Genomic DNA, 16,437 nt, shown 5'->3' with positions numbered 1-16,437 from the left:
GTGTGTGTGTGCATATGTATATTTGTGTGCTTTCTTACAAATTTAATAGAGTTAAAATTAAAAAGGCACACTGTATTGCTTCTTGAAACCATAACCATAGGCAGTGGTGGATGCAGGACAGCAGAGGCAGGCCTTAGCATCCATCACACACGCATGCTCCTCTACACCTGTTCACAGCCTTCCACTACATGTCTCTCCTGCATGGCATCATCTGCTTGAACTAGTTTTCCTGTGCGGAGGCCTTCCTCCTTTGGCCCCCGCTTTCGGTCAGTCTCCCGGTCTCCGGTCCGTCCTCTCAGTGCCGAGCGCTAACTGCCCAGCACTGGCAGGCAGAGTGGAGTGGAGCGGCGCTGAGTGTGTGCGGCAGCCGCCATTGGAGGGCAGTAGAGCACCAGCGCATCCATCTCTATCAAAGTGGCCCCCTTAGCCCCAGAGGGTGCCCGAGTGTAAAGCACTACTTAGAGGGATGTTGGGAGCACAGAGACAGGCTGGGGGAAATGTGGACAGGTCAGGCCAACATTGGACTCGTGTGGCTCTATGGACTGTGTGCAGCATGTGCGCTCACAGCTTTATATGAGGAGACAGATTGACTGTAACAAGTATATGGAGAGGGGACAAATAATTGCACTTGCACATACATTGAGTTGCATATCAGAGGTGTGACATGAACAAAAAGTAGAGAAGATAGCAATTACTGCTGCTATAGAATGACTAATTTACATGATGTTTGCATTTAGATAATGTCTCAGTAAATTTAAAAACATACCCAAAGTGTAATATCCTCATATAATACTGAGTGTGGTCATTATTGTAGAATTCTGCACATGAAATTGCAAATTACTTTAAAAAGAGCCTGCCACAAAACACAATTAAATTCCAAGATTATATGCTAACTCTCAGATTTTAAAGCACATCCCTCTTAATCTTAAAGTTATTCTTTATGTCCTTTGACTTTGCCTCTGTCGGTTTTGCAGAAGGACATATAAGGTCAGCACTATGCAGCCAGGACCAGTCAATGCACTTCAATACCAACGTTTAAAACCCTTTAAGAAAAAGAAAAAGAAAAAGTCAGAGGTACTCATGGACCTACACCCTCTAATCCCTTTTTCAATAACAGTTCAATACTGTAAGGATATCCTGCCAATATCCATCAGCTTCACTGTCACATATATTATTCAAATCCCCTCATATGCATTTGGCCAGTAATCTACCTTAATTTAAAATGAGCCTTAAACCCTATTTAATACAGTACAGACACACTGTTATGTGAATACTTATGCCTTTAGATTGAAAGTCATTTCATCAAATCTTGAGCAACTGTTACATACATCTACTTTTTAAAAAAAAAATCCAGTTATTAAAAAGTTTATCATTATGAATATTACAGTTTTATAGTATAAAGAAAAGTCAGCTTAAGAATATTAATTAATAGTCTACAGATCATTTGAAAAACAAGGCATTGATTTCAATGATGTGTTAAGTTTATTTATGCAAAATTACTCTCACATAATTTTTCTCACAGTGCCGTTATTGTGATATGATGATGATATGACACACCAAATATTATACAGCGTACATATTTAATAGCTTTACTGTTAAATTATTCACTCACTTCACTTGCTGCATTTATAAATGAAATAATAGCATGTTTTTTTTAAAAAGGGAAAAATTAAACATGATTGGATACAGTCAGAACAACCATGACTACTTGAACGTAAGCAATTAAGACAGTTGTGTATGAAAAGAAACAATGAAAAACAGCAGGTCCGGGACATTGTCCTACATTTAAGTATAGCTCCCAATTCACTTAAAAACAAACCAGCCTGGAAACTTTCATCTCAGGAAGAAAACACATGTTCCTTGTTTTCTGCTTTTACATTAATGTCCATGTTTTCTCCATTCCACTTAGACAGAGAACTGGGATGCCCCGGTCCCGAGTGCAATGTCCCAGACCTTGGCCGGCTCTTTTATGTAAACAGAAACTCCTCGCTGTGAAGGGGTCCCATAGTTAAGAATTCCACTTAGAGAGCACGTTGAACTCTGCCGCGATACGGGGAGATTCATGTTCCTGCTCTATGCTTTAAAGCGACTTCATGTAGCTCTAAATGTAGCTTTAATACCCAGTTGGCTGAGGATAAGTACGATAAACAGTTCAGCTTAAGTCACAAACTAGTTCAGCTTTTTATGGTTTTATTATTTGAGGATTTTTCTAATATGTCTTAACCTCAATTGAATCCATGTTAATATTTCCATGTGCATTAGAGGCTTGTTAATTTAAGACATGATCAGTATTTAGCTCCAGGTATTATTTTACAGAAGATGATGTCGCTGTTTAAATGTGTAAGAAAAAAATTAGAATAACAGTGACAAGTGCTTTAAATCTGCAATCTTTAATTTCTGCTATGTCAAATACTTTTACATGTGAGTTTTGTTCATTTTAAATATGCAAATTACTACTCCAGTTAGAGCAGAAATTATAAATAAGCAAATTGGGTTATGTCTCTAAACATTTTGGAACTTATTTTTCTTGGATTAAGTACTTTTACCCCTAATTTATATAAATAATATGCAGCTTGCACACTTAAAATATATATATTTTCCTTTTTTTAATTTGCAGAACTGTTTTTTCCCTCTGTCAGGATGTGTTTTTTGATGGCGTTGCCAGATCCAGCAGGAAACAGAACTTTGCATGATGACGGCAGCGTTTTCCAAACACTGTTGCCATGTTTACAAGTGCCAGAGGGCAAAAAAGGACCTTTTATTTCCCTCCTGCTAATTGTTTGATTTCCTGTTGCCGCTGGAGAGCTCGGCGTACTGTAGGGAAAGAGCGAAGGCCCAGGTTGGCACAGGAGCTCGCACGCTCTCACTTCATTTGTCTCAAACACTGAGATGGCTCCGGGCTAGCCTCTCTCTCTGGAGCTTTGTAGAAATACCAAACAGTGACATCTGACGTTGTCTGTCTACAGTTCCTTTTTTTGTCATCTCTGTGGTTTTTTTTTCTTCTTTCTTTTTTTACCCCTCTGCCATCTCAAGCTGTTTCTTACACCCTTGCAGTGCCTGTCATTGTTTGTTTTGCAGCGCTCACCTCACTAATAAGGTAAGGACATAACTCTAGACGTCTGTATGTTTATCATACAATGAAATCGCTGAGACCATGACATGCCAAATCATAAATCATAGCCTCTTAAGTGCATGTTTTCGAAGGAGGGTCCCTGCTCCACTTGGGGTTCTGATTCCTGCCCTGGACTGTTATTGTGTCTATCTGGAACTTGTCATCGGTTCGTTTGCATAGAGATACGATCCTCTCATCCCATACTGATCCCAGTTCTTATTCCAGCAGGTGGTGGGCTTTAAAAGTTCTTGTTTGTAAGCTGCCGTGGGAGAGATGACACATTTACGATGAGCAGCGCAGGCCAAACAGGCAGGGAAGATTCCCCGCTCATGGCGCGCAGCGCAGTGCAGTGCATTGTGGGCTTCCTTCTGGCCATAACACCACATAGGGCGCCGGACTCACCTACCACTGTTTAATCACAGAGGGCTATTCTCATGTAAATGTATGTTAATCAGGACACAAGGAGATTGTTTTAATCGGATTGCTGGTTTTTGTTTTGTTTTGCTCTGCCTTCAGAACTTGGGAGTGCATCAGGAACAAAAAGTGCCATTGTCAGGTGGCAGTAAGCCAGTAATTCCTTTTGCAGCTTTTTGACGTTAGCACAATCCCACCGACAGACAGATTCTCCGCGGGGACCTCCACGGTGATTGGGCTTCTGTGCAATCTCACCCCTGAACCTGGGCGCTGTCCTTTTAAATTAACTTTAAGGGAGGCTGCATAGTTGGGCTACTGTATGTCCCACATTTGAAACAGAGCCAGGACAAGGGCAGCTGTGAAAAAAATATATATCTATGAGTTCACAAAACAAAGTTGCCATCCAGTCAGAAGATAACTTTGCCCTGATGTAACTTGTGTGATAAACTCCTTCAGTGCGACTAACTGTACAGTTTAGAAGAAACAGATGCGATAAAACAGCAAAACACAGCAACTTTAAGATTCATTTAAATGTTTATTAACCTGAAAATGCTTTTGCATCACAGCATAATGCTATAAGAACACGGATGTAAGCAAATTAAAGCCCAAAGTTAATATACATTTAATGAAATTGCATTACACCATCATATGTGATTGTGATGAGGAGAACATCAACGGCTGTCAAGTGACTGACTTGTGCCACATCGCCTTGGGTTTTGTGTGACGGATGCCCCTGCCAGTGCCAGTGCATTTCTGCCTGCCAGCAGGCCTTTAATCCCTCCTAATGGGGGTTGTCATCTCACCGCTAATTTAAATGCTCCAACCACGAAGCTCCCCCACCTGGCTGAGCTAATCCCAGTGCGAAGGGCCCCCTTCCCCACAGCTAGCCGCCTCGTTTTGGGGCCCAGGGGCCCGGGGGCCTCACCACCCTCCTACACAACAACAGCATCTTTCAATCATCTCTCCCTGATTGTATTAATCTTATCTGTGTTTAATTACATTTTTTAAGATTATTGCTGTATGCCATCTTTGCACACTGTGGGGGCCGCAGAGGGCTGCTCATTTCGGATGCATTTTCATTTGGGCACAAATCCCCATCAAAGACTGCCAGAAATTATAGGAGAGCCATTTCTTCATGGTTGGGGGAGTTCGTAAACTTGATTCTATAGCCTGAAGTCATGTTGGTTGTAGTTCGGTTTACATTGTCTTGGGCCGTTTTAGATTTAATATACTTTAAGTTCCAGTGGTGTAAAAACTATCCAGATCTTTCGTATGTAAAAGTGTAATGAAATAGAGTAGAAATTAGGGCTGAGCAATATATCTGTTTTATCAATATCCTAAAATGAGACTAGACATCATCTTAGCTTTTGGATAGTGCAACGAGTGTTGTCTTTTCCTGGTTTTAAAGGCTGTATTACAGTAAAGTGATGTAATTTTCCAACTTACAGACTGTTTTAGCTGTTCTATCATTTGCCTTTACGCACTTGGTCCTTATATCCATGTTATTGATGATATTTCAAAAATCTCACTGTGTAAAAATTTGATGACAGCAGCAACAATTAACCCTACAATATTGTCCCACATATAGATATTGAGGTCTTTGGTTAAAAGTATTATAATATTTGATTTCTCCATATCGCTCAACCCCAATAGAAATATTCCAACTACAATAGTATTATCAGAAAAATGTACTTAAAGTATCAAAAGTAAAAGTTTTTCTAATCCTGACACTTCCCCTTGATTGTTAAATTGTTGTGTAGTATATTATTGTTGGTGCATTGTAGAGGTAGCATTTCACAATGTAGTCAAGCTAGAGACAATTTTATCTATGTTAAATACTTGTCGACTAGTTTAATCTCTAATAGTATGTCATATTTTATAAGATCGTCTCATGCTTTGTGTGTAAAATAATATTCGTAAAGGTAACCATAGCAGTGAAATAAATGTGATGGAGTAAAAAGTACAATATTTGCGTCTAAAATGTTGTGGAGTAGAAGAATAAAGTGACAAACGTGATGAAGCCATGGGCGCAACACGTTGTTTGCAACATTTTAAATGAAGACTAAATTAAAAGAAGAAGCAATTCAGCCCTCTTGTGTGTGGTGTATTTGCTTATTTATTAAAATAAAATGTTCTTAATGTACTTGAGTACTTCACTTATGTTCCACATCTCTGAAGTCCCAGACCTTCCTTTCCCAGAAAGTGAACATGAAACATTCAGGTTTTAAAGTCCGTGTCACTCAGGTGTGCACTGCCTTATTAAAAATTCAGAACTCTGCGTTGTACCAACAGGAAGTAATTTTGTTTGTGTCATTGTGTATTATTTACAGAACCCTGGAGAAAGGGGAGAATAGCCAAAGGAAAACTCTTCTTCTTTTTTTGTGTGTGTGATGTTCGTCAGTTTGGTTAACCCGAGGATAAAGGGGCTGGAGGGCGCTGGAGGGGTTCTTCAGCAGGTGCATTTAATTAACCAGTGGCTAATTCTCCCGTGTTAGAGTGACACCTCTGCAGACTTCATCCCCACATGTCACAGAGTATGCACATGGTCCAGATTAACATTAACAGTAGCTAACAGGTGTTTCTGCATCTCCATCGTCATGATTTCCCAACTCTGCCTAATGAAGCTGCGATGGCTGAGAGTGATTGCAATCAGAGATATGCTTTTTTTTCTCTCTCTCTCTCTCTCTCTCTCTCTCTCCACACAAGTAAACAATCAGCCATCTGGTCAGACGAGGAGTTTTTGTTTGATTGCAAACTCTGTACTCGATTTCTTGGCACTGACCCACTGCGCTCGAAACATCCGAGAGCAATTACAGCCTCGATAGAGAAATAATATCTTTGTACAGAAATAAGTGAATTAAGTGTTTTAAGTAACTGTTGTGAGTAGCTGCTGTTTGGTGGTCCATCCTACTGCGGGAACATGTTACAATACTTTTACACCAGTTGTGTTTTGTCAATAAAATGTACCATAGCAAATATGAAGGTGTTGCAAACTCTGTGGCAGAATATTTACATACAGTAGCTCTGAAATCTATCTTCAGCCCAGCACATTAATCTGTAATGGTGTTATGCTGTGACTGTAAGGCTTGTAGCAATCAGCAGGACTTTGTGTACCACTTTAATATGGAATGGGGGGTGGCGGTGGGCACACACAGAGCCTGTTGATGATTTTTTTTTTTTCCCGTGCATATTTGTGGAAGTGATCCGAGGTTGAATGTGTGTGTTTTTCTATCTTTAGGCGCGAGTTAAATGCTCGTGTAAGTACAGCGAGGCGAGGGCTGGAGGGCGTCTGTAGCTCCCCCTGAACCCAGGATGCCGAGTTCACCGCCCAACAGGGGGCGGTGCAGCTAATTATTAAAACATTTTCAAAAAAAGATTTGATGTTCAAAGGTGCTGCACCTGAAAAGAGGTGACACCGTGTGCAGCTACATCACATAAGATTACATGCACATTATTGTTAACGCTTCAAGTGGTGCTGTAAAATAAATGTGATGGCAAGCTTGGCTCATTTGAATAATTTTCGGAGTGCGAAGACAGATATGGGTTTTGGGCAGAGGGGGTGGCGTTCCAAGAGGGACAAAGGGATGAGACTTGGCAGCACATGAAAACGATCGTTTGACTTCAAACATCCCCGTTTAATAAGAGACCAGAAACCTGTGATTTCATATGCTCGTGTATTTGATCTGAACATGTCTCTTTTCTCGTTGAGTGGTTGTACAATCCAAAGCAAAATAGCCAAAGCGCCTCAAACACTGATTGGCCGTAACATCCCTACACCTTACCGAGGCCAAGATTCCAGGTTAATGAGCAAAAATTAACACATGACAACATTTTCTTGATGTCATTATTCGGCAAGTCCACAAACTTCTGATGTGGTGTGTAATTCTCCCAGCGTACTTCGTGTCTTTGTAGCCATCACGGATCAGATCACTTCTGAAGCTCCATTACCAGCCATGCTGCCCTAACACTGGAAGAGGAGCCCTGTAATGACTCCCTTCAACAAAGAATCACTGATAAAAGGATTAACTAATTAAATTAACGGAGTAAAGTACTTTATAACTGTTAATTATGTGGTTCCCTTGGCTGCTCTGGGCCACTAGCACCCTTTGTTTGAAAGCCCCTTGTCTGTACTAATTGATCTCTGGGGAGCGCTTGGCGTTTGCGTATGAGTGTGCGTGGGTGTATGTGTGTGTGCGTTGGAGGGTGCCTTACACAATCAAACGGCACGTATAAACAAACTGACAATTTACTTTGGTGTAGAGTGTCACTTTGTAGGACGTGGGGACACTGGCTTAAATGACCTTGAATGTGCCACCAGAGAATAGAGCCTCTCTCAAGGATCGGGCCCCTCAGAAGCCTCGTCCTGCTCTCTGAGGGGCCCCACTATCTTTTACACTGAGATGACATTCAGAATTGAAAGCTGGGGTTGAAGTTTTTAATATTTTCTATTTTCTGATCCAATTAAAATGAACTCTGTGTAGCAGAACCGACACTGTTGCTCGCGGCACATTGCCAGTTTGCAATATGAGGCTTCATAGAAAACCATAAAAGGCTTGTTTTGTTAATACGCCCCGTCCTTTAAACTTTTCTAACCATCACAAGGAGGCAGAAGCAGAGGCTCTTTTATCCTCAATGGTGTCTCCTCTAACGCGTGGCCAATCACATTATTAACCTCCATGGCTGCAGTCAAAAGGCTGATAGATGTGACCTGGTCTGCCATCCATTCCCGCCTGAGCCAGCTCCATCTTTTCCCAGTCCTTCTTTTAACCCTTTCTCTTCGTCCAGTGGGCCCGGCCACCAAAATCCTAATGACGTCCTTGACAAGTGATCCATCAGTTGGCAATTACAACATCTGTCGCCATGACAAAACTGCCCATAAAGATGGCTCCGGCACTCTCTTTTGGGGCAACTCTTCCTCCCCCGCGATTATGTCTGGGTTCAGGGGGAGATGCAGAGTTGGTGGGGTCGTGTGGGTTTGGGGGGGGGTTAGCCACTTTGTGCAGTAAAAAGGGGCCGCCCCACAACACAGACAGACATGTTGACAGCAAACACAAACATAGCAAAACAAATGGTTCACGCCTACCTCTTTAGATTTCCATTCAAATGCACTCCACAACTCTGTGAAAGTGCTCTATCTTCTATAGAGGGAAGAACCTACCAGCTGCCATCGTCTCTCCTCACTATAAAGAGGACCTTTCACTTGGGAACAATGAGAGGGCTTCTCTTGTCTCTTGGCCCGGACTCTCTGCCGCACCATGTTTAATTTCAATGGCCATAGATCAATGCAGAACAACACTCCAGAAGTGGTAGGGCTCATCTGAATCAGCCAACAAGACTTTTGTTAAAGTCAGCAAACATGCATTCAAATAGTGATTCAGCAGTAACATTCAGTCGTCGTCGTAACATCCAGCATTTAACCAGCAGGCAGCTCATTTACAACACCTACGCACTCTTCAGAGAACTCCCTAATCTGTGAAGGTGTGTTTTGAGGGGAATAAATCCTATTTCAGGTGGATACATTTGCAGATGATGCCTTTCATGCTGTCTTTTCTGTGGCTCAGTGGGAGGAAGGTGTGGGACTTTGCCTTGCTTTTCTTTCGCCCCTTTAAGTGGAGCACCGGATAGATGGCATGACATCACGGGCCAAGCCGGCAGCACAATGCAAAGGTCATGCGGCCCATTGATCTAGGGGGCCCCTGATAGAAACGCCCTGTATTATGGGTCCGCGCACGCGGGGTCTTACACACACTGAGCCATAGAAACAGACCACAAATGGAGCCTTGTTGTCTTCCCATTCAGGGCCTGCAATCAGCGGATTTACACTTTGATGTGGAGCTGAGGAATAAAGCCCTTTCGAGCACTGACCTTTATCGACTGACGGATTAAAATCCATAGCCCTCTCTCTCTCACTCTCAAAACTACATATCTAAGTTACAGTCCAGCTAGCTTGCCACTGAAGCTGAGCATTTCTAAAGCCAGTCCTTTTCATTCTCTTTATTCTCTTCTTTGCTCTCACCCTGACTTTTGTGCCTGGCTGCTAACACGGAACAAGATTTCTTTTTCTCGTCGGGTAGCGACAGGAAACGGTTGAAGGGTGGTGGCCGTTTGAAAGGTTTTATTCAGAAACCTGAGAGCAAATAAAAGAAGTAGCCATCACAGCTACTGCTTATTGCCTCACTTATTGTCAGAGCTGTTTTAATGCTCATCCTGTGCAACAAAAAATTGTTTTCAACATTAGGTTTTCTAAAAATCTACGATTTTGTACTAGGGATGCGTCAAACAAATTTTTCTCTTCCAATACCTTAACTCTGCCTTTAAAATCTTAACAAAGAACATTGACAAAGTGATTGTATTTAATGTAAACTGGTTACATCTGATCCTCTTTCTAAGGTTAGAATTAGTGCTGATACTGATCCGGATCAGTGCATCCTCATTATTTTCACTGATCAATTTTCTTACATATACAGCTGTCTCTTTTTGGCAGAATGTGCCTTACAGATGTACAGTAATGGGCCTTGAGGCTTTCTATGTGGAACAGTTTCTATCACACACTCACTGAGGACCAGACACAAGCACACAGCTTCCATTTTATGCTTCCTAACGCCTGGCTTCCCATCTATTGTCTTTAAAACCATCCCTGATGCCCACTTGGACATTTCGCTGTCTGCTGTTCTCCCAGAGGAGCCAGCTTGAACCAAATTAACAGAAACAGAATCTATCACTTCTCCGTCCACTATCAGGCCAACTGGTTTTGATGGCCCCATTCTGCTTTGTCAGAAACATGCCAAAGCCTGCTGTAATCCGCTAAAGAACACTTAACAACCAAGTAATGTCACGGTAGACCAGCGGTCTGTATGCTGTGACGCACTTAAAAAATCTCGCAGCCATATCCACTTAATTCAGCTAGTGCTTTAGGAAGGCCCACCTGAGAATTGTGAGACTGCCTGCAGAGAGTCAACCATCAGCATTAGAGAGCATTACCACCGTGCAACAGAAAAACACTTAGGCTATTTCTCACATGAAAATGCTAGCCTACACTCCTTTCCCAGAGCTCTTGTAAGTGCAATGAGAATTTGAGTCTCTGTTTACTGCCATTGTTCCAGACCCGCAACACCAATTGGACCGCCGATACGCGAGTTGTATCCAAGTAATTACTGTTCTGTTACTGTGAGCCTTTGTTAGAGAGTCGTTAATTTGTTAGCTAAACAATCATGGTTTAAGATCTCTAACTGCGAGTTTAAGAGGTTTAGAGTCGTATAGATCATGAATCCATCCTTTGTTTTCAGCACGCAACGTGAAAGGTCTCAGAGCAAAACAATTACATCACACCGCAACAAGGCTTTGAGTGTACAACAATGACAAGAGAATTGTGCCTTCAGGCAGAAAACACTTTACACTCTGGAGATGGAGAATGAAGGGAGGGTATTTTCTGGTTGATGAGCATAAGGTACATGGTCCATTCAGACAAATGGGGAGAAACAACAAGGTACACTGAGAGGAAGCTGCAACAAAAAAAGAAAAACAGTTCCATGAAATATTAATGGGATATATTTACTGACAAGCTTCTATAACCAGCAGCTCCCTTCAGGGACCTCAGGGAGAGAGAGCTTGTGCTTGACTGACAACCACTAGGTGCAGAGGTACATGAACATGACCTGCACACACAGACACAGAAACACACTCATACACGCACTTGTGAAATTATGACTGGACAGGAGCAAGGACGGCCCCTCTCATACCTCCAGAGGACGCTGAGAGCAGTCTCTGTGTGTATTCTGAGAATGCCACAGACATGACAAAAATGTCCACGTGTGGTTACACACATAAACTCTCCACTTTTTCCTGTCCTGTGCAGCGAAATCACCCCCACGATTTGAACCAAGACCACTGCTTCATCAGATAGGAAGAGGGAATGATGTAAGCATAAGATAATACTCCCGCGTGCACTGACACATCCCTCTCCTAACCCTCTCCTCGCTATCTCCCCTTGGCCCCGCTCCCAAAATCTCGCTCCGTCCCAGAAATTCCAAACTTTGCTTACCTAATTTTTGCAGCATATTTCTTTGCCACAGGAGGTGGTTATGACAAATTAGAAGTCTACAAATGTTCTGATGGTGTAAAGGCTCCAGCTGTCACCAGGGAGATGGTGATCAGGTTTCCAAGCTGCATGGTCTCTTGGCGCCACAAAGAGTTCCATATGGTCATCCAAATGCTGCACCTAAATCTGCTCCCAATCTCCACCCCGGAGCTGAGCACTTCTACTGAATTAGTCACAAGGCTTCTGAGCATATGAGGTACAAGACAACAAAAATCATATGTCCTTCATGGAGAAAAAAAATGGGAGGGGGAGTAGTTTATTAGCAGACATGAACATGTAAACATCATTCACATTTCTTGCTACTCAGACTACTGTCTTTGTACGCACATGGCAAATGATCTCCACTGCACAGACTGTGATCTTCATTAGGCACAAGTTTCAGAGTCGCAGTGAAGTCTTACTTATGGGATTTTTGTAAGGGATAATAAACTTGGCGTTCTGATATGCAAAAATAGTTAGGACTGGGCGTTACGGAGAAAATTAAATATCACAATATTTTTTTACCAAATACCTCACTATCCATTTAGTGACAATTTAGTTTAGTTTGCCAGTTTAGCTGAATAATTGGCATCGATAGATCGTTTTACAAACTATCATTATCAGCTGAACTTGCCTCTGATAGTGGCTGATGGCTTCACAGCCTCCACCATTCAGGCCAGGACGTATATCACAGATCAGAGCTGAAGAGCAGAGGGTTGTGTCGAATGGAGCTAACTGTGAGTTTGACAGACAGGACCCTTCTGCTGTGTGAGCGTGTCTCCGTTTTAACACATACTTTCGGGAAGTTAATGCCTGGTTCAGTGCTGTTGCTAAAAGTCTGTGAATTCATGACTGAGTGAATGCTTCCACTTCCTGTTTCAAATTAAAAGTCCATGTTCAAAATAAAAGCCCTGTAGTGCAATGGTTTTTAAACTTTTTGTACCCAAGGCATACCAAAGGGCAGGCCATAAAACTCAAGGCACACCTGTATTTATACTCATCACTTTTATAGTAGCTTTTTTAACGTGTGTTACCACTGTGTTATCATGACATAAGACAATAAAAATATGAAAAATAAGACAGGTAGCTTTCGTGATACTGTATGACAGTTTTTTTTTCTCTTTTCTTTCGGTGGTGCTTTGTTGTAATTTGCTTCGTACAATAAAGCCATCCATTGTCCACTCGTGGCTTTCTCCTGATAAATGTTATCATCCTTCACACTGGTTGCCAACCAGGGCTTTTGATGTGTCACACACTTATAATTCCCACGCGCAAACGGCAACAAACAGGTTCCCAATGAAGTTTTTAAATTAAATTACCTTTTGAGAGTTTGCCTTTTTATTAGGAAATGGGTGAACACAACATACTGATACAGTCAACTAAAATTTCATTCATAACTTTTTGTATAGGCCCAGTTGAATATTGCAATAATAATATGTGATTATCACAAAATTCCATGGCACACTTGGATTGGCATCACAGCACACCATACTGTATGAAAACCACTGCTCTAGTGTTTACTCCACAGGTCAGCCATATAGGCCCAATAGGTTTTGACCTAGTCTTGTTTTTTTATGTTTTATAAATCATTAAGGAAATATTTAGAGTATTTCAAAGACACAAAATTACTCCATTCTAAAGCATCTTGTACAAAACTGCATTTGAATTTTTTTGCCAAATACAAAATAATCAAAAGTAGTTGTAAAAGCATTTCAAATAGAAGTAACAGAAATACTGCCCATGTCTGTTCACCGTTTCGCATGGAAGTCAAGTCAGTTTCCGACACTACCGAATTTTTGTGGCTGATGATATAAAGATAATAATCCATTATCAGTCAACCAGCAGTGGATATAATGACTAAGTGGCTAAAGGCAAATAATAGAGGAGCTACAACAGTCTGGTAAAGTCAGAAAATTATTTCACTTTACTGTAATGCAGCATTTAAAACCAGGAGAAGACAACATGGTATTATGATATCCCAAATCAAAAATGTATTCCCATATTACACTATCAATATATTGTCCACCCCTAAGCCTAAGTTATTTTCTATTGTAAATCAGGACACCTTGGATTGTTTTATAACGTCTAAGGCCCCAAAAACAGAGGCTTTGATTAGGATGTCAGCAGTCTGGTGGTTGGGGGTAGTTAACTGGTAACCATTGAGCTAACTTCCTAGTTGTGTGAAAACAGGTTACATTGTCAGCTTATGACATTTTTAGCCTTGCATTATAAAGCTGAATGGTTCTAAGGTGTTCTCCTGATACTGAGATGACAGTTTCTGTGGGTGCAGGACATTTTGACGTGACCACAAAAAAGCTCACGATGGAAAAGGAAAAAAAGTCAACTTGTGCTGTCATGTTCTTCACCGGACCTGTCAACCTGCTTCGACAGAACATCTCCCCCATAGCCTCATGATCCTCTCGTGGCTGAACAGTGAAGAGCAGGGGATTGGTGATCTATAATTAACTGGTGGGTCGGTGTTGATGTCATTGACACAGCGTGGAGGTAGAAGGTGGCATTGCCAAGGCACCTGTTGTTGTGGAGTGTGGCATCTGATATCATTACCTACCCAGCCGGAGCGCCAATGTCCCCGCTGGGTCGCGAACTGTCCAAGCTACCGACCACGCTCACCTTTCACACACACACATACACACACACAGACTTACACACGCATCATCCTCTGTCATCATGTCCTCCTTTACATAACTGACTCTGACGGCTCTAACACCTAGAGGGCAGAGATCCACAGAGAGTTTCAATTATTGTTAATGATATTTTGATGGTAGCTGGTTAACTTATGTATCCGTCAGGATGGAGCTGTACAAATATGTGATGGTGAAATCTTCAAAATCTACAAGATGTGGATATATAGCCCAAAGGGTTTAAAGGAACAGTCCAATATTTTGGGAATACTTGCGATCAGGCCCACAGTCTAATGAGAATGGCGTGTTATGACTTGAACCATAAGGAAACTGTTTGCCTTGTTATATCAGAAGGGAGGAAAAATATACATTTAAACAACTCTAAAGCATGACACCTTTTATCCTGCTCACTAGCAGCTAATCCCCAATATGTTCACTGCTACTTGGGCTCATGATAGAACAGAGGTACCGCAGCTTACAAACCAAACAACCATATCCATATGTGTAGTAAGTAACCCTGATGCATGTCCCCAAGGATATATTTTGTCTTAAAAGAACACACAAAATGTCTGATTTCTACATCTTCATTTGTATCAATAGTTGTATAGGGCTGTAACTAACAATTATTTTAATTATCAATTCATCTGCTATTATTTTTATAACCATTTGATTAATTGTTTGGTCTGAAACATGTCAAAAAAGTGAAAATTCTCATCACAATTTCCTAGGACCCAAAGTTACATCTTCAGTTTGCGTCTTTTGTCCAACCAACAGTCCAAAATCCAAAGACTCTTCACTTACGATCATACAGGACAAAGAAAAGCAGCAAATTTTCAAATCTAAGAAGCTTAAGCCAACAAATGGCATTTGTTGACATTTTTGCTGAGAAATAACTGAAACGATTAACCGATTATCAAAATAGTTGACGATTAATTTTCTTTTCTATGTACTAATCGATTAGTCAACGAATTCTTGAAGCTCTGCTGTATATAAAGATGGACAACACATCACCTCCTTCATCTTTACAAAAATGAAGCCAATATATCCCAGCTATTGCTGCTGCCATCTTGGGCTAGTGATGTCATTTGGAGCCAGAATGTGCGCAGTAGCGATCTCCGTGGTATTGAATTCCCACCGCATGACCAATCTTGAGCAACGACATTGATGGCTAGAGCACTGATTGGCTCACAGCTGTCAATCATGATGTCAACCCCCTTTTTTATAGCATCAAATAGCTAATTTTAACCAAACTTATCAGAATAATGGACACTTCAACATACATCAGTGTGAAAAGAACTACCTCAAATGACGGAAAAAATGATTTGACGCGTACTTAGATTGTTTAGTTAAGCCCATGTCCCATACGCTAACATGGAGGGGGGTGATCGAGATGTTTTGGCGTCACTTTTGTGGAGCTGTCATGTTGCTTTTATTATACAGTCTATGATTCATACACATATATTAAAAGATAATTCCAGTTTATTTAACTGGTGTTTTGTTTTTGTGGGGTCTTCACCATGGGTGATGATAACATCGTTCTAACCAGGCTAATTGCTGGAATCTGAAATCCCAGTGACGTCCCAAGTGAGCCAGAGAATACAGTGGTATGACTGGTCATAAATAAGCTGACAGCGTATCCAGTTTAACATCTGACTTCTTTTTAGCGATGTTGTCACAGTGTTTGAGTTTTTTGAAGGTGTCTTTTTTTTATTTATTTTTTTAAACTGTTTCCTCTAGCTTCCAGTCCTTTTGCTTGCTGGGGTAAACACAACTTGGACCTATCTCTATGAAAATGTTTGTATTGTTTTTCTCACTATGGTTTTGACAGTAAAATGTCAGACTGTTCTTTCAATAACAACTCTCTTAGGAAGCCATTTCCTATTGGAAAGATAAGGGATTTCTACCATGGGATTATGCAGCTGATGGGATGATGTGGCCGCTGTTGATTTCAGTAAGAAAATATCGGAGGGGGTGGGACGGCTGCACACAGAAGTATGAAAAATGAATAGAACATTTACAGTGAGACAATGTGACCGTTCCGGGTGAATGCCATTTATTAGTGTAGCAGCTTTCCCAAGCAGATCAGAATGCCTAAGCCCTGGGCACTGACAGGGATTTCACAGCCCAAACTGATTTTCAGGCTGGCAGGGTTCTCACACACACATGCAAACACACACACACACAGACACACA

At 41.4% G+C, this 16,437-nt stretch overlaps 1 protein-coding gene across 2 annotated transcripts in view; it reads right to left on the bottom strand.

The window, feature by feature from the left end:
• The window catches only part of si:ch73-206p6.1 (phospholipid scramblase 1), a 65,394-nt gene that overhangs the window by 30,041 nt on the left and 18,916 nt on the right, over positions 1-16,437 (bottom strand). Inside the window, exon 1 of one of the 2 annotated variants that reach the window (XM_050056298.1) lies at positions 11,568-11,606. The exons of the other annotated variant lie outside the window; for it this stretch is intronic. Within the exon in view, the coding sequence (XP_049912255.1) occupies positions 11,568-11,583 (16 nt within the window). The 5' untranslated portion in view covers positions 11,584-11,606. Of the gene's footprint in view, positions 1-11,567; positions 11,607-16,437 lie in introns of those variants that run through there. 2 annotated transcript variants of the gene reach the window in all.

The sequence above is a fragment of the Epinephelus moara genome, chromosome 11 (genome assembly GCF_006386435.1).
Source record: "Epinephelus moara isolate mb chromosome 11, YSFRI_EMoa_1.0, whole genome shotgun sequence".
Classification (NCBI taxonomy): domain Eukaryota; kingdom Metazoa; phylum Chordata; class Actinopteri; order Perciformes; family Serranidae; genus Epinephelus; species Epinephelus moara.
Note: the sequence above shows the minus strand (reverse complement) of the source record. Positions and strands in the feature narration are given on the sequence as shown.